Source organism: Salvelinus sp. IW2-2015, linkage group LG11 (genome assembly GCF_002910315.2).
Source record: "Salvelinus sp. IW2-2015 linkage group LG11, ASM291031v2, whole genome shotgun sequence".
In the NCBI taxonomy this organism is placed as follows: Eukaryota; Metazoa; Chordata; class Actinopteri; order Salmoniformes; family Salmonidae; genus Salvelinus; species Salvelinus sp. IW2-2015.
Window position 1 is genome coordinate 31473705 of NC_036851.1, and position 22170 is coordinate 31495874.

General features: G+C 40.3%; 1 protein-coding gene across 45 annotated transcripts in view; it reads right to left on the reverse strand.

The window, feature by feature from the left end:
* The window catches only part of LOC111970182 (zinc finger protein 740), a 39878-nt gene extending 21622 nt beyond the window's left edge, over positions 1 to 18256 (reverse strand). For 32 of the 45 annotated variants that reach the window (XM_023996751.2, XM_023996746.2, XM_070445646.1 and 29 more), the window contains exons 1-9: positions 18153 to 18256; positions 11266 to 11434; positions 9951 to 10136; positions 9302 to 9448; positions 8609 to 8735; positions 8279 to 8362; positions 4785 to 4868; positions 1060 to 1143; positions 413 to 496 (exon numbers count right to left, since the gene is read on the reverse strand). In XM_023996751.2, coding sequence (XP_023852519.1) covers positions 413 to 496; positions 1060 to 1143; positions 4785 to 4868; positions 8279 to 8362; positions 8609 to 8735; positions 9302 to 9448; positions 9951 to 10136; positions 11266 to 11310 — 841 coding nt within the window. In that variant the 5' untranslated portion in view covers positions 11311 to 11434; positions 18153 to 18256. The remainder of the gene's footprint in view (positions 1 to 412; positions 497 to 1059; positions 1144 to 4784; positions 4869 to 8278; positions 8363 to 8608; positions 8736 to 9301; positions 9449 to 9950; positions 10137 to 11265; positions 11435 to 18152) is intronic. The other 13 variants (XM_070445664.1, XM_070445663.1, XM_023996761.2 and 10 more) reach the window with 7 other exon arrangements.
* Positions 18257 to 22170: the final 3914 nt, after the last annotated feature.

Here is a 22170-nt window from a genome sequence, read left to right on the forward strand (position 1 = left end):
GCCAGAACATTGGCAGGAATTAAACGTCACAGCCATGCAAACTTGCACTGACATAAGTGTTCAACACAGTTGATATACATTCAAAATATTTAAATGGCTATAAAGTAATCTAAAACAAATTACGAGCATACCTCAGTCATTTCAGTATAGAAATATAGCTAATTAATGCACTCTCACTAAAGGGTTGGTTGGGCAATTTACAACGATGCAATGATATTGCCAAGATACTAATCCAGTGAATCCATAGATATTAACTGAAAGCCACAAATTGTTTAGCGGTTCTTAAACTTTAGTTTGTTGAGGCTACACGCCAGTGTACGCATGAACATAAGGAACCTGTGAATTGGTGCAACATCAGTGTTTCCAGCCCATTGTAAAAAAATAAAAAAGGGCATGGTGTGCGGACTCATACCCGTATGAGTGAGGCTGTGTCTCGCCAGGTGGTAACGCTGGAAGAACCTCATGTCACACATGTTGCAAGCGTATGGCTTCACCCCTATACACAAAGAACATTAATATTTTAGCTAGCCGCCAACATCTTGTTTTAAAAAAAAATCCACCAAGTTGTCACTGATGTCAAGCCTTGTAAGAGAATATACTTTTCTAGCATGATAATAGTGTGAACTCTATCTGAAAACTCTATCTGAAGACACTTAATACAATTTGACAAATACATGGAGATTGATTTAAAATCATGAAGTATTGTACAACGCGCCTGAGATTAACAAGATAAAAAATATTATACCCAAACTTGAGTTTATGGTCATGTAAAGTACCAGTCAAAGGTTTGGACCCACCTACTCATTCCAGGGTTTTTCTTTATTTCAACATTGTAAAATAATAGTGAAGACATAAAAACTGTGAAATAACACACATGGAATCATGTAGTAACCAAAAAAGATTATTCTACAATGTAGAAAATAATACAATTAAGGAAAAACCTTGAATGAGTAGGGGTCCAAACTTTTGACTGGTACTGATTGTTAACTCACTTCATTGGGGAAACCTGGTTAGCACTACAATGTTACTCTATGAGGGCTATGGTGAGGTGGCGCCTACCCGTATGAGTGAGGCTGTGTCTCGCCAGGTGGTAACGCTGGAAGAACCTCATGTCACACATGTTGCATGCATACGGCTTCACCCCTATACACACACGCAGAGTATCAATATATTAGCTAGTGCTCTTATTATATAAAGTGGAACACACACCAATTCCCAAATCCCAAACTACAAGCATACATTTCATTAAAATGTGAGGACTGATTAGGTACATTACTAGAGGTGTAAATGTTTGTTGCTTTAGTGAGCAATTACTTCCTGATTAAGTCTTAACCTTTAGAGACAAACAATCAAGCATGCATTTAAGGTAAAAACAAAATGTTATTATGCCCAATCAAGTTCAATTAACAAAAGCCAAAGGTCAATTTGGGTTCAATAGCAACAAACGTCAGGATTCTACCACAAAAACGTTAGCTATAAATTAGGAAGTTAACGCTCACATCAAAATAAGTTATTTGGCTAAGAACTTGTTTTTATCTACAAAACTTCAAAAATAATCAGCCACATTCTGTACCAACTTCAAGCCATTATCAATTACATTTGAGCTAACTAGCCATGAACAACTACCAGTAAATCATGTACAAGGCTTAGACATCGATAGAGAGTGAGACACCATTCCCTCTGTGGGCAAGAGATAGACCTTTTCCACATACAGTGGGGCAAAAAAGTATTTAGTCAGCCACCAATTGTGCAAGTTCTCCCACTTAAAAAGATGAGGCCTGTAATTTTCATCATAGGTACACTTCAACTATGACAGACAAAATGATAAGAAAAAAAATCCAGAAACTCACATTGTAGGATTTTTTATGGATTTATTTGCAGATTATGATGGAAAATAAGTATTTGGTCAATAACAAAAGTTTATCTCAATACTTTGTTATATACCCTTTGTTGGCAATGACAGAGGTCAAATGTTTTCTGTAAGTCTCCACAAGGTTTTCACACATTGTTGCTGGTATTTTGGCCCATTCCTCCATGCAGATCTCCTCTAGAGCAGTGATGTTTTGGGGCTGTTGCTGGGCAACACAGACTTTCAACTCCCTCCAAAGATTTTCTATGGGGTTGAGATCTGGAGACTGGCTAGGCCACACCAGGACCTTGAAATGCTTCTTACAAAGCCACTTCTTCGTTGCCCGGGAGGTGTGTTTGGGATCATTGTCATGCTGAAAGACCCAGCCACGTTTCATCTTCAATGCCCTTGCTGATGGAAGGAGGTTTTCACTCAAAATCTCACGATACATGGCCCCATTCATTCTTTCCTTTACACGGATCAGTCGTCCTGGTCCCTTTGCAGAAAAACAGCCCCAAAGCATGATGTTTCCACCCCCATGCTTCACAGTAGGTATGGTGTTCTTTGGATGTAACTCAGCATTCTTTGTCATCCAAACACGACGAGTTGAGTTTTTACCAAAAAGTTTATTTTTGGTTTCATCTGACCATATGACATTCTCCCAATCTTCTTCTGGATCATCCAAATGCTCTCTAGCACACTTCAGACGGGCCTGGACATGTACTGGCTTAAGCAGGGGGACACGTCTGGCACTGCAGGATTTGAGTCTCTGGCGGCGTAGTGTGTTACTGATGGTAGGCTTTGTTACTTTGGTCCCAGCTCTCTGCAGGTCATTCACTAGGTCCCCCCGTGTGGTTCTGAGATTTTTGCTCACCGTTCTTGTGATCATTTTGACCCCACGGGGTGAGATCTTGCGTGGAGCCCCAGATCGAGGGAGATTATCAGTGGTCTTGTATGTCTTCCATTTCCTAATAATTGCTCCCACAGTTGATTTCTTCAAACCAAGCTGCTTACCTATTGCAGATTCAGTCTTCCCAGCCTGGTGCAGGTCTACAATTTGTTTGTGGTGTCCTTTGACAGCTATTTGGTCTTGGCCATAGTGGAGTTTGGAGTGTGACTGTTTGAGGTTGTGGACAGGTGTCTTTTATACTGATAACAAGTTCAAACAGGTGCCATTAATACAGGTAACGAGTGGAGGACAGAGGAAGCTCTTAAAGAAGAAGTTACAGGTCTGTGAGCCAGAAATCTTGCTTGTTTGTAGGTGACCAAATACTTATTTTCCACAATGTGATTATCTGGATTTTTTTTTCTCATTTTGTCTGTCATAGTTGAAGTGTACCTATGATGAAAATTACAGGCCTCTCTCATCTTTTTAAGTGGGAGAACTTGCACAATTGGTGGCTGACTAAATACTTTTTTGACCCACTGTAAGTCTAATAGTTTCAAACATTTTAAGTGTCAGAATGGTCAAATACATATAACTATATAGTATGTCTGCATTTCTACCCACAATACATGGCCAAAAGTACGTGGAAACCTGCTTGTCGAACATCTCATTCCAAAATCATGGGCATTAATATATAGAGTTGCTCCCCCTTTGCTGCTATAACAGCCTCCACTCTTCTGGGAAGGATTTCCACTAGACGTTGGAACATTGGAAGCAAGTCCCCGCAGCATTCAGCCACAATAGCATTAGTGAGGTCGGGCACGGATGTYGGGCGATTAAGCCTGGCTGGCAGTCTGCGTTCCAATTCATCCCAAAGGTGTTCGATGGGGTTGAGGTCAGGGCTCTGTGCAGACCAGTCAAGTTCTTCCACACCAATCTCAACGAACCATTTCTGTATGGACCTCATTTTTTGATGGGGGCATTGTCATGCTGAAACAGGAAACAACCTTCCCCAAACTGTTGCCACAAAGTTGGAAGCACAGAATCGTCTAGAATGTCATTGTATGCGATTGCATTAAGATTTCCTTTCACTGGAACTATGGGGCCTAGCCCGAACCATGAAAAACAGCCCCGGACCATTATTCCTCCTCCACCAAACTTTACAGTTGGCACTATGCAGTCGGGCAGGTAGCCTTCTCCTGGCATCCTCCAAACCCAGATTCATCTGTCGGACTGTCAGATGGTGAAGAGTGATTCATCACTCCAGAGAAGGCGTTTCCACTGCTCCAGTCCAACGGCGGCGAGCTTTACACCACTTCAGCCGACACTTGGCATTGCGCATGTTGATTTTAGGCTTGTGTGCAGCTGCTCGGTGATGGAAAACCATTTCATGAAGCTCCCGACTAACAGTTCTTGTGCTGACGTTGCTTCCAGAGGCAGTTTGGAACTCGATAGTGAGTGTTGCAACTAAGGACAGACGATTGTTGCACGCTACGCGCTTCAGCACTCTTCGGTTTTGTTCTGTGAGCTTGTATGGCCTAGCACTTCACGGCTGAGCCATTGTTGCGCCTAGACGTTTCCACTTGACAAAAAAAGTACTTACAGTTGACCGGGACAGCTCTAGAAGGGCAGGAATTTGACAAACTTCCTTGTTGGACAGGTGGCATCCTATAACGATGCCACGTTGAACGTCACCGAGCTCTTCAGTAATGGTCATTCTACTGTCAATGTTTGTCTATGGAGATTCCATGGCTGTGTGCTGGATTTTATACACTTGTCAGTAACGAGTGTGGCTGAAATAGTATAATCCTCTAATTTTAATGGGTGTCCACATACTTTTGGCCATGTAGTGTATATGAATGCCACAATTTTTGTCCTAGCATAAAGATTTGTCTCATCGTGAGCTCCTGAGGCTGGCAGACTGTCATGTAAGAAATACATATTTATTTTACACTCAATACATTTCTACTGAGAGGCTGCTCCATGACAAAGAGGAGTAAAATGGGTCGCTTGTTTTATGTGAGATGGGTACGGAAAGAGGACTCATACCCGTATGAGTGAGGCTGTGTCTCTCCAGGTGGTAACGCTGGAAAAACCTCATGTCACACATGGAACAAGCGTACGGCTTCACCCCTATACACACAGAGCATAAAAATATTAGCTATTCAATCTGCACAGAATGAAAAAAGGTTTTATACCAATTGCAAATTTCTGTCAAATCAAATTAGAGTAAGATTGGTTAGATTTACAAGGATAAACATATGGCCAAATGAACACACACAATACTTGACACTAACCAGGTTCCCATCCTACCTTTTTATGCACGTAAAGTCAGATAAATATCATAACAGGCCTAATGGAAACATGCTTTTTTATGCAAATATTGATATAATAACCATCATATTGAAGGAAACGTGGAGTGACGCGATGACATACAGTTTATTAGGCTACATATTAAATAAATTATGATTACTGCATTGTTGGGATTTGATGAAATAAGTAAGTTATGATGAACTTCACAGGGTGGTGAAACTGCAAGTTGATGAACTTGATGCTCCTTTCCAATAAATAGAGGGTCTTATTCTGATGACATGATGATCGATTCTTGGCTGCCGTTTATTTTTATTTGTCAATCTCACTTTTTTGTCCATAATCATCATGTAGGCCAGGTATTCCCAAACTGGGGTATGCGCAATGCCATTGGGGGTACTCCAAATAAAAATGTGATTCACATTTAAAAAAATATAATAATTCAAAATGTAGTGTCACCCATTACTCATTATGGGGAATTGTGTGTTGATGGGTGAGATTTTTTGTTGTTGATTTAACCAATTTTTAATTCAGGACCATCAGAGGCGCTAATATGATGAGAACTACATTGATTTGAGTTTCACTTATATATTTGGAGTAGTGCCTTTCCTCAGCCACAGTGTGTTATATGTGCAAAGGTTCTCTCTGAAATCGGTGAAACCTTCACTCTTGCGCAGACAGTTAGAAACAAAACATTGCGATTTGAAAAAAACAGGCCACGGGAGTTTGAGCGAGAATAAAGATGACTTTCAAGTAGTAAGATATGTATAAAAGCAACAGATACCATAAGAAGGGGCTAGAAGCGTCTTATATGGTGAGCTACCGAGTGGCTAGGACAGGCAAGCACCATACTATTGTGGGGGACTTAATTTTTTTCTGCTTCCGCAGACATGGCTGGGACAATGCTGGAGAAGGCCCAAAAAAACTATACAGACAATGCCTTCATCAAACAACACTGTTTCAGTGACATTTCAGTGACATGGCAGGAGATGTTTTGAAACCATTACTGCGTCGCATACAAGCCAGTGAATTATATGCGTTACAACTGGATGAGTCAACAGACGTTGGAAACCAGGACAACAGGAGAGGATATTTTTTAAAGTACTGGACAGCTTTGTGACATCAAATGGACTTTGGTGGTCAAGATGTGTTGGTATCTGTACTGAGGGCACAAAAGCCATGACAGGGAGACATTTTTTATTTTACCTTTATTTAACTAGGCAAGTCATTTAAGAACAAATTCGTATTTTCAATGACGGCCTAGGAACAGTGGGTTAACTGCCTTGTTCAGGGGCAGAACAGATTTTTACCTTGTCAGCTCGGGGATTCGATCTTGCAAACTTTTGGTTACTAGTCCAACGCTCTAACCACTAGGCTACCTGCCGCACATACATAGTGTGGTAACGCGCGTGCAAGCAGTTGCTCCCGACGCCACTTGGGTATGCTGCAGCATCCACCCGAAAGGCTCTTGCTGACAAGGGAAAACCTGACAGCTTGAAAAACGTTTTGGACACTACAGTGAAAATGGTTAACTTTGTTAAAGCAAGGCCACTGAACTCTCATGTATTTTCTGCATTATGCAATATGAGCAGCGACCATGTAACACTTTTACAACATACAGCAGTGCGCTGGTTATCAAGGAGCAAAGTACTGACACTTTTTTWAATTGAGAGACAAGCTTAAAGTTCTCTTTACTGACCACAACGTCCCTGACCGCTTGCATGATGACGAGTTTCTCACACGACTGGCCTATCTGGGTGATGTTCTCTCGCCTGAATGATCTGAATCTAGGATTACAGGGAATCTCTGTAACTATATTCAATGTGCKGGACAAAATTGAGACTGATTAAGAAGTTGGAGCTCTTCTCTGTCTGCATTAACAAGGACAACACACAGGTCTTTCCATCATTGTATGATTTTTTTGTGTGCAAATGAACTCAAGCTTACGGACAATGTCAAATGTGATACAGCGAAGCACCTGAGTAAGTTGGGTGCGCAATTACGCAGGTATTTTCCTGAAACGGCTGACACAAACAACTGGATTCGTTATCCCTTTCATGCCCTGCCTCCAGTCCACTTACCGATATCTCAACAAGAGAGCCTCATCGAAATTGCAACAAGCGGTTCTGTGAAAATGTTATTTAAATCAGAAGCCACTGCCATATTTCTGGATTGGGCTGCGCTCAGAGTATCCTGCCTTGGCAAATCGCACTGTTAAGACACTGATGCCCTTTGCAACTACGTACCTATGGGAGAGTGGATTCTCGGGCCCTCACTAGCATGTAAACTAAATACAGGCACAGACTGTGTGTGGAAAAGGATTTAAGACAGACTCTCTCCAATACAACCCAAAATTGCAGAGTTATATGCATCCTTTCAAGAACACCCTTCTCATTAAATTGTGAATAACTCACCACAGGTTTTCGATGTACAAATAAGGTTTTATATGTAAGATAGTTAAAAGCAAAATGATTGATTATTATTATTTGTGCCCTGGTCCTATAAGAGCTCTTTGTCACTTCCCACGAGCCGGGTTGTGACAAAAACACTCACTCATTCTTATGTTTAATAAATGTGTGTGTGTGTGTGTGTGTGTGTGTGGCAGGCTTACAATGATGGCAAAAAAACATTTGAGAGTGCGCTGACCCTGGTGCTAGAGGGGGTACGCAGCTGGAGGTTGAATGTTTGAAGGGGTACGGGACTATAAAAAGTTTTGGAACCACTGATGTAGGCTATACGTTATATAATGCAAACTTGGAAAGCATAGTTTACTTTTCCAATATAGGAGATGCTGCAGGCCACTCGACAAATAGTTTACTTACCAATATTACTTTATCTCAGAAAATCATAGTTTCTTGATATCCATGCTGTAAATTCTATTCAAAATCTCATATTGCAAACAAAAAGCTACTGGTAACTTGCAACACCTTCACCTATATAAAGCAACATTGTCCTAAAACTGGGACCTTTGACCACAGAAGGCTGCACAATCTATAAACATTTGTACCAAGCAGACCTTTCATTTGTACTCTCACTGGTGTTGAGGGAACCATTTGAACATTTGTGATGATAACCCCTCTCCTTCATATAGTTGAGGTGAAAGGAAGTGTGAGCTTTGCTGGAAATTACTGTCCAAATGACAAACACTGAAAACCCTGTATACTGGGGCTCCAGTGCAGCACTACAGATGTAGCCTGTTTAGATAGAGATGGGTATGGTAAGAGGACGCATACCCGTGTGAATCAGGCTGTGTCTCTCCAGGTGGTAACGCTGAATAAATCTCATGTCACATATGCCACAAGCGTACGGCTTCTCCCCTAAATCGAAGAGTACCAGTTTTAGTGAAAGGTCCCCACAGAGAACACCAAAAACGGTGAATGAAAATCTGACACTAGACAAGGAGGCCATCTCATTCTTAAAAACACCAGTCACTTAATCCAAACTGGTGTTTCTGCTGGCCTTATGTATTTTATAACTGTATTAGCCAGGCATTTTAAACATCTCCCTAACTGGTAATGGAGAACCTCCAGAATTTTACTGGCCATTGTGGTCTTGACACATACCTGTATGAATGAGGATGTGTCTCTTCAGGTGATATCCACTCCTAAATGCACCATAACAGTGATTGCAGATGAAGTTTTTCTGCACTTTAGATATTGGACAGTTACCATTCTCATCCACAACAACCACCTATGCAGGATAGGACAGAATAGAGGCTCGTCAAAAACAAATTGTAGGCCTAAATACACCACACAGACAAAAACTCAAAGATACACATCTCCTAAATCATCACTACAAGTATGACTTCACTTTTGTATAGAAGGAAACATATGATTAATTGGTTTATTCAGTATGAGAAAGCTAGTACTGTCCAAATAGTCCTGGTTAAAAAGGTAATAGATTATTTCTAGCTCCTTACAATTTTTATTTTATTTAAGAGTTGACCATTTAAATGACAAAGTACTCAAAACCTAGAGACGGGTTAACCCCTCCCATCCCCATATGTTACTGCTCCCCCTCTCTCACACAGTTGTGTTCCCCTCCCCCCTATCTCCTCTCCACTCCTCTCCCCACACAAACAAAATATGTGCACTCAAAGGCAACAACTCAGCTAGAGACAAAAGTCAGTCTTATACACATAGAACCAAATGCCCACAGACGTGCACACAAACACACTTTCAGTCTGTTTTTATAACACAATCCCTCCGAAACACAGAAAAGAGTCCATTTTGCTTTAAAAATTCAGAGGCACTGACCTTCCCTCCCCTCCCGTCTTGCTCTCTCACTTTACAGGGCGTTCCTGACTTCCTGTTCTTCTTTTTCAGCTGCATGTCTTCGTTGGCCCTCATTTCCTTCTCGTCCAGCAGGCGGGGGGTGTGGAAGTCGCCCTCCTTCCGGATAAGCTGGGGTGCACAGACAAGAGGGAGAGAGGGCTTTGAGTCAACCTGACTGGATTTTTTTTTGATAGCCTGAAACGTACAAATAGGAATTACCGTACAGAAATAAAACAAGAAAGAATATATTCCTTGCTTTCTAAATAAAATAAAACGTGAAGGACAGGATTTTTTTGAATCCTTTATGGGATTATGCTGGGAAACTAATAATAATGAACAGTAAAAAATAATAAAAGCTTTGTCAAAAGACAGAAGGTAACCTCCCTTCATGCCTACTTTTCAATTGCTGTACATATCTGGCAGTCTCTTTAAATCATTACTGAAGACATAATTTTGGTATATTTGCAGCCCATAGTAAGAAAGTGCTTGACCTACATAAATGCAAGTTACTGCTGAGACCTAGCCAATGAGAAATATGTCAATTTCTAATTTGTTGTTCTTTCAGCAAGTGACAATGACAAACAACAAAGTCCCCCCCCCCCCCCTCTGCAGTGCCCCGGCGCCTCCTAACCAGGGGTGGACAGCTCATTCCAGATGGCAGGATCATGTGGCTCTGAGGACCGCGGTCTGGGCCATCCCTCTGGGGTGGTGGTCCATGTCCGAGCGGAGCCATCATCTTCTTGGGCGGACCGGCCATGGAGCTGGCCTGCATCAGGGCCATACTTGAGAGAACAGCCTCACAGCCAAGCAACCCCGCCTGGGAACAGAACCGAGCCTGAGTCAGGAAAATCCACTATCAGACATTTAGAAAATACATAGTGAGCTCATTTGTTGTTTTGGCTCTGTACTCCAACACTTTGGATTTGAAATAATACAATGACTATGAGGTTAAAGTGCAGACGGTCCACTTTATTTTACGGGCATTTTCTTCTATATTAGGGTGAACCGTTTAGAAATTACAGCACTTTTTGTACCTAGTCCTCCCCATTTTAGGGGACCATAAGTATTTGGGACAAATTCACTTGTGTATAAAGTAGTAAAAAGTTTCATATTTGGTCCCAAAGTTAGACGCACAAATATAATACCCGCAAGACATGCTAATCTCCCACCATTACAATAACAGGGGAGGTTTTCATTTTTGGTGGGGGTATGATATATTTGTGAGTCTAACTTTCACTCATTATTCTGCGCTTCTTCAGGTCAATCTGTTATCATGGTAGCATCCGCATTAATATAGAAGTCTTTAGAAACATTCTATTCTTRTTTATAATAAAAGTGACTCCAAAATGACAATATAAATGGATAAATAATGTATTGGGCACAAAATAATCTGAAACTAGCAAAACAGCAAACGCATCCAGCATGTTTAGAGTCACAAGCTTGACGTAATCATTGAGCACTAGGAATATGGGACCAAATGCTAAAACTTGATTACTTTAATACAGAAGTGAATTTGTCCCAATACTTGGGGGGGGGGGGGGGAGACTATGTACAAAAGGTGCTGTAATTTATAACTGGTTGACCCGATATGGATGAAAATACCCTTAAATTAAAGCTGACAGTCTACACTTTAACCTCAGTCATTGTGTTGAAGTACAGAGCTAAAACAACATGTGTCACTGTTCCAATACGTTCGGAGCTCACTGTATAAATAGAACCAGTCTGGGTGTAGAGAGGAGCTAAACAAAGGAGAAAACAAAAACTCAAGACTTCCAGAGGCTGAGATAGCTACACCAGAAACGGTATGAAACAATAAAAGATATCAAATATTTTTTCAAACACTGAACCTTTTATGACGACAACATCCTGAGTGACAAAAGATAAATGTAGCCTAATAGTAGGCATGTTGGTTGTATAAATGTTATATTTTTTGTTGGAAAACAAACCCATTTCATATGATCTCGGACTGAGCTGCTGGGCAGATGTGACATTGCAGTGGGAACGGTGTATGTGAGGGCGGGRACGGGGGCGGGGACAAGGTCATCCAGGAATCCGTCAATCAGGATGGTCAGTCTGATGGGAGGCCACACCCACCTCACTCATCTAGCACTAAAACTGAAGAAGAGGACGATGTGTACAAAACATGAAAACGCATTCAATAATAATGAAATCATTTTTTTTTTCTCACTAAAACCTGCAGTAAATCAAATTGTAACTACTCCAAATCACACAACACCCAATTCTTACTCAAAAACAAGCATCCCCATAATAACTGTAGACAGTCCTTTGGTTAACTCCCTGTTTGCCTTTGTCACCAAAGGGGTATCCTACAAAGCAAGCTAGATCTACTCAGGGTTTTCTAAAGCTAASCAGCTTCAGTTTGCATCACATTCCATCTCAGGCTTCATCTGTATTACGACGGTGCATATCGCTCGTCCGCCTGCCGCTAACTCTAGCAGGCTTGTAACTGCGCATGCATGTAGCACTTGGCTTGTCGAACTCCAAAATCTTAAATGATACAATGCTGAAACATCAATCCATGGGCGAGTCAATGCCACAATTTCATTTGTGCCGAAAWCAAAATGAAAGAAAAGTTATCTTGCAAATTCAGCAGGCTATGGTGTGAAATAGGCTTTTAGAAGTGCTGTCTTTATTTTATTACTACTTATTGTTAAATGCCGACTTGTGTGCTTATCAATGCACAACCACAAGCCCCCCCCCACTCCTAATGACAAAATAATCGAGTCAAAAGAGTTCTGTGCGTTTAAAATGCATTCTGTCATTACTAAATGTGTAATGTGACAATAACATTATTTTTTAGCAAACATTTGGTTAAAAAAATATTTAAAATCCTCAAATGAAGGGGATGGTAATATTTGCAAGAGGGAGGGAATCTGATTTTATGGTCCTCAACTCGTGGCTCACTCACTTCAGGAAGTGGAGTTAGCCTGCCCCGGAGCAGGTTAGTTCTGAAGGATTCGTTGCCATAGAAATGTACCTGGCTAAAAAGGTAAGCCACCTTCTTATGAAACGTTATCCTGAGTTAAACTCAGAGTTGACCAAAGTTACCTCGCTAACATCTCATAACTGCTTCGTAGGATAACCCTTTGGTCACTTGGCTATGAATTAAGATTTTGAAAGAGCCGCTCAAGTGTCACACCAACACAACACATCTAGCTAGCTAATACMAAAAATGGGATTCTCAAGCAATTCCAATACAGAACAATACCAATTGTGCACATAAACATAGCTAACGTTAGCTAGCTGTTGAACAGGTGTGAGCACAATAAATATACAATAAATTTGAGACAAAGAGAGGGCTGATACKGCAAGTTAGCTAGCTAACAGATTTGAGAATAGGGTGCCTCCACATGATTTTAATCACTTTCTGACTGCACCCCTGTTGATTTGAACGAAACCTTTCATACGTGTTTACCCATGGTGGAAACAGTAGTCAGAAAGTGACTTTTTGCAACGGAATGCCAAAACATTGAGCGAGGTGCTCAAAGGCGACTTATTTTGCATACCCCACCATACCATGAGATGTCCATGCCTTCATCACTGAAAACGATTAACGGTTGAGTTTGATATCATTTCAAAGCTTACAAAACAGGGATTCAAAATGGTCTGATTTCTTGAACATAAAAAAAAAAGAAAAAAAGAGCTTTATTACATTTCTCGTTTTCACAAATGTTGTAGCTTCGACCCTTTTTGACATCATCTTAAGTGTTTGTGTTGTGCCCGTCATTGGTTGAGACAGTATACTCTTAAATACAGGGTGGGTGTCATTGCAAACATAGAACTTAATTCCTAAACTGGACCACTCTCTTCAGACACCTGAAATTTAGCTGATACAGCATTGACATTTAAATTGTATTGAAACTTTCAACTTTCAAGTAGTGCCAGAAAGATGGACGCCGCTCCACCCACTGTCGAATGTCAACTTGAATGGGTTTGTCTATTCTATTATCCATTTCTATGATTTCAATAAGTTTCCTATGAAAGATCAAATGTAATTCATAACGGATATTGCCACTCAAGTCAACATTATATGATGGGTGGACCTCCAACCATCTTGTGGTAACATTTGAAAGTTGGAATGTCAACTTTAAACACATTTGAGTAAATYTATCAGCCCAAACATGACACCGACCCACCCTGTATTCAAGAGTATACTGTGTCTCAACTAATGGCAGGCACAAAAAACAACTCAGATTATGTCATATAGGGTCTTAGCTACAACACACACTGAACAAAAATATAAACACAACATTTCAAACAAATGTTATGTCACATACACCAAATATAACAGGTGTAGACCTTACAGTGAAATGCTTACTTACAAGCCCTTAACCAACAATGCAGTTAAGAAAAATAAGTGTTAAGTAAAAAATTGAAAATAAAAGTAACAAATAATTAAAGATCACCAGTAAAATAATAGCGAGGCTATATACAGGGTACCGGTAAAGAGGGGGGTACCGGTACAGATCTGGACCCTCTCTAAAATTATCTGCCGAAATTGTTGCAACCCCTATTACTAGCCTGTTCCCTSTTCAACCTCTCTTTCGCATCGTCTGAGATTCACAAAGATTGGAAAGCAGCTGCGGTCATCCCCCTCTTCAAAGGGGAGACTCTAGACACAAACTGCTACAGACCTATATCTATCCTACCCTGCCTTTCTAAGGTCTTCGAAAGCCAAGTAAACAAACAGATTACCAACCATTTCGAATCCCACCGTACCTTCTCCGCTATGCAATCTGGTTTCAGAGCTGGTCATGGGCACACCTCAGCCACGCTCAAGGTCCTAAACGATATCATAACAGCCATCGATAAGAGATAATACKGTGCAGCCGTATTAATCGACCTGGCCAAGGCTTTCGACTCTGTCAATCACCACATTCTTATCGGCAGACTCAACAGCCTTGGTTTCTCAAATGATTGCCTCGCCTGGTTCACCAACTACTTCTCTGATAGAGTTCAGTGTGTCAAATCGGAGGGCCTGTTGTCCGGACCTCTGGCAGTCTCTATGGGGGTGCCACTGGGTTAAATTCACGGGCTGACTCTTTTCTTTGTATACATCAATGATGTCGCTCTTGCTGCTGGTGAGTCGCTGATCCACCTCTACGCAGACGACACAATTCTGTATACTTCTGGCCCTTCTTTGGACACTGTGTTAACTAACCTCCAGACGAGCGCCAATGCCATACAACTCTACTTCCGTGGCCTCCAACTGCTCTTAAATGCAAGTAAAACTAAAYGCATGCTCTTCAACCGATCGCTGCCCGCACCTGCCCGCCCGTCTAGCATCACTACTCTGGTCGGTTCTGACTTAGAATATGTGGACAACTACAAATACCTAAGTGTCTGGTTAGACTGTAAACTCTCCTTACAGACTCACATTAAGCAYCTCCAATCCAAAATTAAATCTAGAATTKGCTTCCTATTTCGCAAAAAAGCATCCTTCACTCATGCTGCCAAACATACCCTAGTAAAACTGACCATCCTACCGATCCTGATGATGATGTCAAGTTTTAAGGAAGCGTGGAATTGGTGTGCTGACTGCAGGAATGTGCACCAGAGAATGGAATGTTAATTTCTCTACCATAAGCTGCCTAAAACATAGTTGTAGAGAATTTAGCAACCAGACTCACAACCGCAGACCACGTGTAACCCAGCCAGCCCAGGACCTCCACATCCGGTTTCTTCACCTGCGGGATCATCTGAAGGCCCTTTTGTGGGAAAAAACTCTTTCTGATAGGCTGGGCCTGTCTCCCCAGTGGGTGTTACCACTAGAGGACGACCAATTATTTGGAATGACCGATTAATTTGGGCCGATTTCAAGTTTTCATAACAATCGGAAATCGGTATTTTTGGACACCGTCTTGGCAGATTTTTAAATTATTTTAAATTATTTTTTATACACCTTTATTTAACTAGGCAAGTCAGCTAAGAACACATTTTTATTTTCAATGCCGGCCTAGGAACGGTGGGTTAACTGCCTTGTTCAGGGGCAGAATGACAGATTTTTACCTTGTCAGCTCGGGGATTCGTTTTTGCAACCTTCCGGTTACTAGTCCAACGCTGTAACCACCTGCCTTACATTGCACTCCATGAGGAGCCTGCGTGGCAGGCTGACTACATGTTACGCGAGGGCAGCAAGAAGCCAAGGTAAGTTGCTAGCTAGCATTAAACTTATAAAAAACAATCAATCTTCACATAATCACTAGTTAACTACACATGGTTGATGATATTACTAGTTTATCTAGCGTGTCCCGCGTTGCATATAATCGATGCGGTGCCTGTCAATTTCTCATTGAATCACAGCCTACTTCGCCAAAAGGGTGCTGATTTGCACCCCTGCCCAGTTATGTGAAAAGCATAGATTATAGCCCAATGAATTAATTTCAATTGACATAATTCCTTACATTAACTGTAACTCAGTAAAAAATATATATATATTTCATGTTGCATTTATATTTTAGTTCAGTATATACGGACACATAAAAAACAGATAAAGGTATAGCTTAAAATGTTAATTTTATTAGACAAAAGTTAGACAACCCTGTTTGTAAGCTTTCAAATGATTTCAATCTCAACCGTTTCAGTGATGAAGACATGGGTTTCGTGGTAGGGTGGGATATGCAAAATGAGTTAACGTTAAAGGCCAATTGCTGTCAAACTAGATTTTTAAATAGAAGTTTTAAATAGAAGGGATGGTTGTTTAGCAACAAAACCAACAGGTGTGCAACTATGAGGCAAAACAGACAGAGAGGCATAGACTGTTGACAACATGTAAACTATATTTGGTCTCCAAATGTTTATTGAAACCAACACATTTGCAGTGTGCACTCGTCTCAAATACATTGTACAGTTGTTGGGTTAGTTAGCGAATTTGTCATATTAGCATAGACATCAGTCAACACGTCTCAAAGCATGGTACCATTAAGCAATAAGGCCTGAGGGGTGTGGTATATGGCCAATATACCACAGCTAAGTGCTGTTCTGAAGCGCAACACAGAGTTTCTGGATACAGCCCTTAGCMGTGGTATATTGGCCATATACCACAACCCCCCAAGATGCCTTATTGCTATTATAAAAACTGGTTACCAACGTAATTTGAGCAGTAAAAATAAATGATTTGATATACCACGGCTATCAGCCAATCAGCATTCAGGGCTCGAACCACCTAGTTTATTTAAAAAAAACAGCTATTTTTACTGCGCTTATTACGCTGGTAAACAGTTTATAATAGCAATAAAGCATCTTGGGGATTTGTGATGTATGGCCAATATACCACGCCTAAGGGCTGTGTCCAGACAACTCGCGTTGCGTGGAGCATGAACAGCCCTTAGCTGTGGTATATTGGCCTTATTGCTTAAATATACAATGAGCTGAAACCAAGCCACCTACGATTCCCCACAAGGCAGCTTCTTGTTGTTGCTAGCTATCTTGACCATCTAAAATCATAACSCACGCCTACCCGGGCACGTCAATGTCGTGACGTTGTCGGCCAACCCGTCTATACATTTCCAAACTATGAGGTTGGAATAATACTGTGAAGATGACAATAATGCATGAAATTTAATAATGAAATTTCGGTTGGTTGGAGTTTTGGCCTGGTAAAATGAGATCATAGACCAATAAGAGAGTTCCAACCCTCTCTGCCAATAACAGCTAGTTTTCCCCTCCCTACTCAGAGCACTCCCAGACAATCCTAGCAAATGTATTACTTTAGAAATGGCTATTTGCTAAGAAGCTATTTTTCTTTTTTAACATTTTCATTGAAGACAATCACAGTAAAGTACTTAATCGTTATCCCAAAAATATTTGATAGACAAAAACGAATGCAGTGGACATTTAAGCACCGCCATCTCCTGAATGATTTGTCATTCAGGGTCAATAAGTCACTTTCTGACCACTTATACCATGGGCAAATATATATGGAAGGTTTTGTTCAAATCTAAAGGGGTGCAGTCAGAAAGTGACTTTAATCATATGCAACGACCCCATTGCCACATAATTGAAACACATTTTACAAATGAAACCAATGGCACCCATAGCCGGCAAGCTAATGATCCAAGAAAAACCTCAAAACTATATTTTACCAACCATTGCTAACACTACATAMATATTTGTAATTTGGTAGGTGCCAGAACCACTGCATCAGAAACCTCTTGATACACTAGCAGCTGATTATCATAACAGATTATTACAAATAGTAAAGTTAGCTGGCTATTTTCCCTGGCTGCACTGCAGCTAGGTAACGTTAACGGGGCAAGGTTATTGACCATCAAGTAGTGTGAAAAACATGCTAGTTAACTGTCACGGTATAAATACTAGTCGATGTAATATTTAATTGACTAACCCCAAAAATGAAAGCATTTCCTCATAACTCACGGAAACAAAACAGAGCGAATACGAGCTAGCTGTTTCGGGCTAACATAACGGCGTTACCGTTGGCCTCCATGCACATCAAATCTTACAAACTTGAGTTGCCATCCATCTACAAATCGAAATATGATATCGCTAGGCAATTTCGATGTGATTAGATCCGGATAAATACAACTAGTTAGATAAAATAACAGTTCGAGGATTGCTATCAAACGAGGCACAAGACTGAGCAGTTACAGCAAGATTTCGCGATAAATAGGGAATGGTCGATGCGTACCGTAGTTGGCTACCGTTCTCCCCCTCCCCTGTTGTCTACGCTAACTCAAGTCGTGTCACTTCTTTTTTGCTTAGAGGCGGAGGCCGAATTTCGCAAATATCGTCTGATACACGACTTAACATACAAAACATTGGTGATATTCAAACGTTGTTTTTTGTTATTTACCTTTAATTTTCCTCGTCTGTCGTGGCTCGTCACCCGAGTTCCAATTTCTTTCAGTTTACAAACACAGGAAACGCCACCGGATGTGCTCCCTGAGGAGTATCCTGCTATGTGATTGGAGAAAATGGGTATACACGTCTGCCATGTTGGTGAATGTGAAAACGTTACTCCATTTTAGTTGGTATCAATTAGCTGCCTCAACTACAGATAATTTCAGTTTAGAAGGGGATTATTTTTGCCTTAACATTGCCTGGATTCATGCACGTTGATTTTCTTCCACAAAAACATGATTTTCAGCCTTTGCCCTTCCCAAAAACATCATCATAGCTTAGGCTATGCTAAAACATTGGAGTTCCAATAGGATGTGTGAATCAAAGCATGTAATTTCCAATTTTGTAACTGATAATTACAATAATATATGCCATTTAGTAGACACTTTTGTCCAAGGTGACTACAGTCATGTGTGCATACATTTACACAGGGGTAGTCCAGGGAATCAAACACATTACCTGTCACTGAAAGCGCCTACCAACTGAGCTACGAAGGATGACAAAAGCATTGGCTTTAGAATGTTACCATTTTCTTTGCCCAATGCATAGCCTAGGGGAGAGTGTGGTAAATTGGGCCATTTTTTACATTCAGCATCACTGAACAGTACTCTAGTATTCTTTCTAACAAAGACATCTATATATATTTCAGGATGTTGTGTATCACTAGAAATAATCAGAATTCATGTAAACATAACAGTTTTGAAAACAACTTGTCCAAAAAACACTTGTCTCTTGGCACAACTTACCCCGGTTATAAATTGAGTCACAGGACAGGGTAAATTAAGCCGCATACAAATTTCTGTTATGAATGAAATATTATATTTCATTTGCACACACTGTATATAGACTTTTTCTATTGTATTATTGACTGTATGTTTGTCTATTCCATGTGTAACTCTGTGTTGTAGTTTGTGTCGCACTGCTTTGCTTTATCTTGGCCAGGTCGCAGTTGTAAATGAGAACTTGTTCTCAACTGGCCTCCCTGGTTAAATAAAGGTGAAATAAAAAAATAAAAATTACAAAAAATAATTATACAATTATAATATTTATAATGCATGTTTTTTGTATTCATAACACTTGGATAATTAACTTCTTTCAATAAAGCGTTTCACAGTCTCTTCTGGAATTGGTTCACATTATCTACTGGTTGAAATTAAGTCTCTCATTTGATGAAATACTACACCTATCCTGTGTCCTCAGATCAGCTCAGATGAAGGAAATTAGATATTGAGATTAACCTGTTTTAGAGTATTTACATGATGCATAGGGAGTGCAATGTACTGTTTTTAAAATTCTGTTTCTGTATATATGAATTACAAATCAGCCTTTAACTAGTTAAATTATGTGTTCTAGTCTATTGCATAGTTACAATGTGTAGCCATTGATGTCCCAGAAGCAAGATTGGTAAACACTGTTGAAGTGTATAATTGTAATACATACATGTAGACACAGCATCATTCAAATGCTGGAGTTTGATACTCCTGGTATTGGATATGACTGGCATTTATACTTGAACCGTATATACGTGATAAGTGAACATATTAAATGTACAAGCTACAATGTGGGGAACTCATGCTTGGTAATAACTACATGTATATACGACTTGCATATTGACATGTAAGAGTCATGTGTGTAACAGTCATTTTCTGCAATTTCTTGGGGATTAATTATTAACTGTTGGAAGCAATTAAAACCCCTGTTCTGAACTAATATTTTTACCAAACGTTTTAGGGTCCATACACAGATCGGCTACATGGTTAGCTACATATCCATAGGGCATGCAGGTATTTTTATGCTCCACTACACAATAAGCAAGAAAATAGTTAGCTACCGCTAGCTACGTTGCTATAGCTGCATTGCATGGCAAATATCAAAAAGACAGTAAATGCTTTAGCTAGCTAGATTCTTTACATCCACAGTCTGTTTCACAAGACGACATCCTGGTTTGCTGGTTTTCTCTGGAGTCCCTAAAACATTAACTAACACGAATTACAATATCATAACTCACTCATGTCACAACGCCCATAAAGCTAATTAGCTGGCTAATGTTAGGTAGTCAGTTAGCTGCCTAAATAGCGATTTTCGAAAATGAACTGTATGACAAAAAAATATACATAATCGTTTGTCTCTACATTAACTAACACATTCATCTAAAATGTATTCATATCATTTTTTGTTGTTGCATGATTCGGTGTTTCATCGCGCGGTGTCGCCAGTAGGGTACACGGGCCGTTCAACTCCGACATTGTCCTGTTTGCCTCCGTGGACTTTTTCTGCCCGTTCMCAAACGCATTTAGCGAGTGGCCTGTAGGCTATTTGCCGCTGTACATTTGGGCCCTAAAGTTTAKGCTTACACACTACTGCCAGATAGCCTAAAATAATTAAAGAAAAACCTCAATGTAGCCTATGTAAATTGCACAAGAATGAAACATTTATGGATTTTTAATGCATTTTTCTCTTTATTCAGCCCGCCCTTCATCGACACAATATTTAATGTACATTTCACACCCACTCTGACTTGCCCAGTATGACGCAGGATTGGCCAAGGAGGTAGATTGATGCTCTCCTGCTCCAGTAGATCTGCTTAAAATACCTGACAGCTGTTCCTGTGCGTAGCCTATTGCAGGTCATGTTTTTACATATTTCTTTGAAAGGTGTTGTTTTTCAGTCCCAATTCATCCAAATACATCCCATCTTCCAGTAGAAAAACAATGAAATGTCAGTTAATTTGAGAACTAATGATGTTCTATTAGAAAAACTACTGAGTTGAACAAACAACAATGCAAAGTTCTGTGTATGTCTCAGCTGTTTTGAGTTTAATAATTTTAGAGATAGGGATTATGTTCTTATTTAATCAGTGAAGGGCAGGCACTTGTTAGGCCGCTTTTGGGGGGAAAGATACATATTATACCATGCTATATGGACTAACATTTGGTCTGTCTGTCTCTCTCTTTCTTTCCCTCTTTTAGTCTCATTGTGCTCCTAGTTGTCACTCCTTGTCTCATCTCCATTCTCTTTGGGATTGTAATCATTTGGTGGCAAAGAATCGTCAATGTAGGTAATCAGTACTCTCCTTTTAACTTTCCTACCTCTCTATCCTACCCAATCAAATATGAAAAAATATGGATGTAGTCGGATTAAAATAAGAAGGAAAAAAAAGAAAGAGGAATAGTGGCTGAAGAGCTTTGATACTTGCATAGGTGAATTGATTCAATTTTTTCAAAGTTCAGGATTACACCGCAATGATTCCTTGAGTATCTGCCATCCCATGGATGCTGGCAAACCAAGCCAGAGATTCTAAGCAACTATTGGGGATGTACAGGAATATAAGGAATATGGGATATCAACACTTCTTGTGATTGACACTGTATGCTGGTGCTACAGTGTTTCTCTCTATTGGACCACCACTGTCATTTACTTGAGACCTGAGAGGAAAACAGTCTGTTATATCTAGATACTATAACTCTTTGTTGTATGTTTTTCCACTTCAAATTGATACCCAACTTGCAGTGAATTTCCAGTATATTGCTGCCCTGAAACCATGATTTACAGGCCTATCTCTAAACGTTATTTGTTACAGTAACACTGCAATAATGCTGACAAAGGAATCTACCCAGTTGTGGCATACGCTTCTGAATGGTAAAAAAAGTTTCCTAATGGAGAGATTGTCAAATTCACCTGTCAATGTCAAACAGGTTAAATACTGTCCCAAGTAAAAGATTCCTTATGCAGGGTTGGCCTCCTGTCATAGAGGATGATGGACTGAGACCATATGCAAAGCGCAAAACTGAGCAGAGTGTTCAAGATGGCTGCATACTCTGGGGATCCAGAGTGGTCGTCCTGCCACCTGGCCGTTCACAAGTCATGGACGAGGTTCATGAGGCTCACCCGGGTGCATCCCGGATGAAAAGTTTAGCAAGATCTTATATCTGGTGGCCTAACATGGATCAAGACTTAGAAAACAAAGTAAA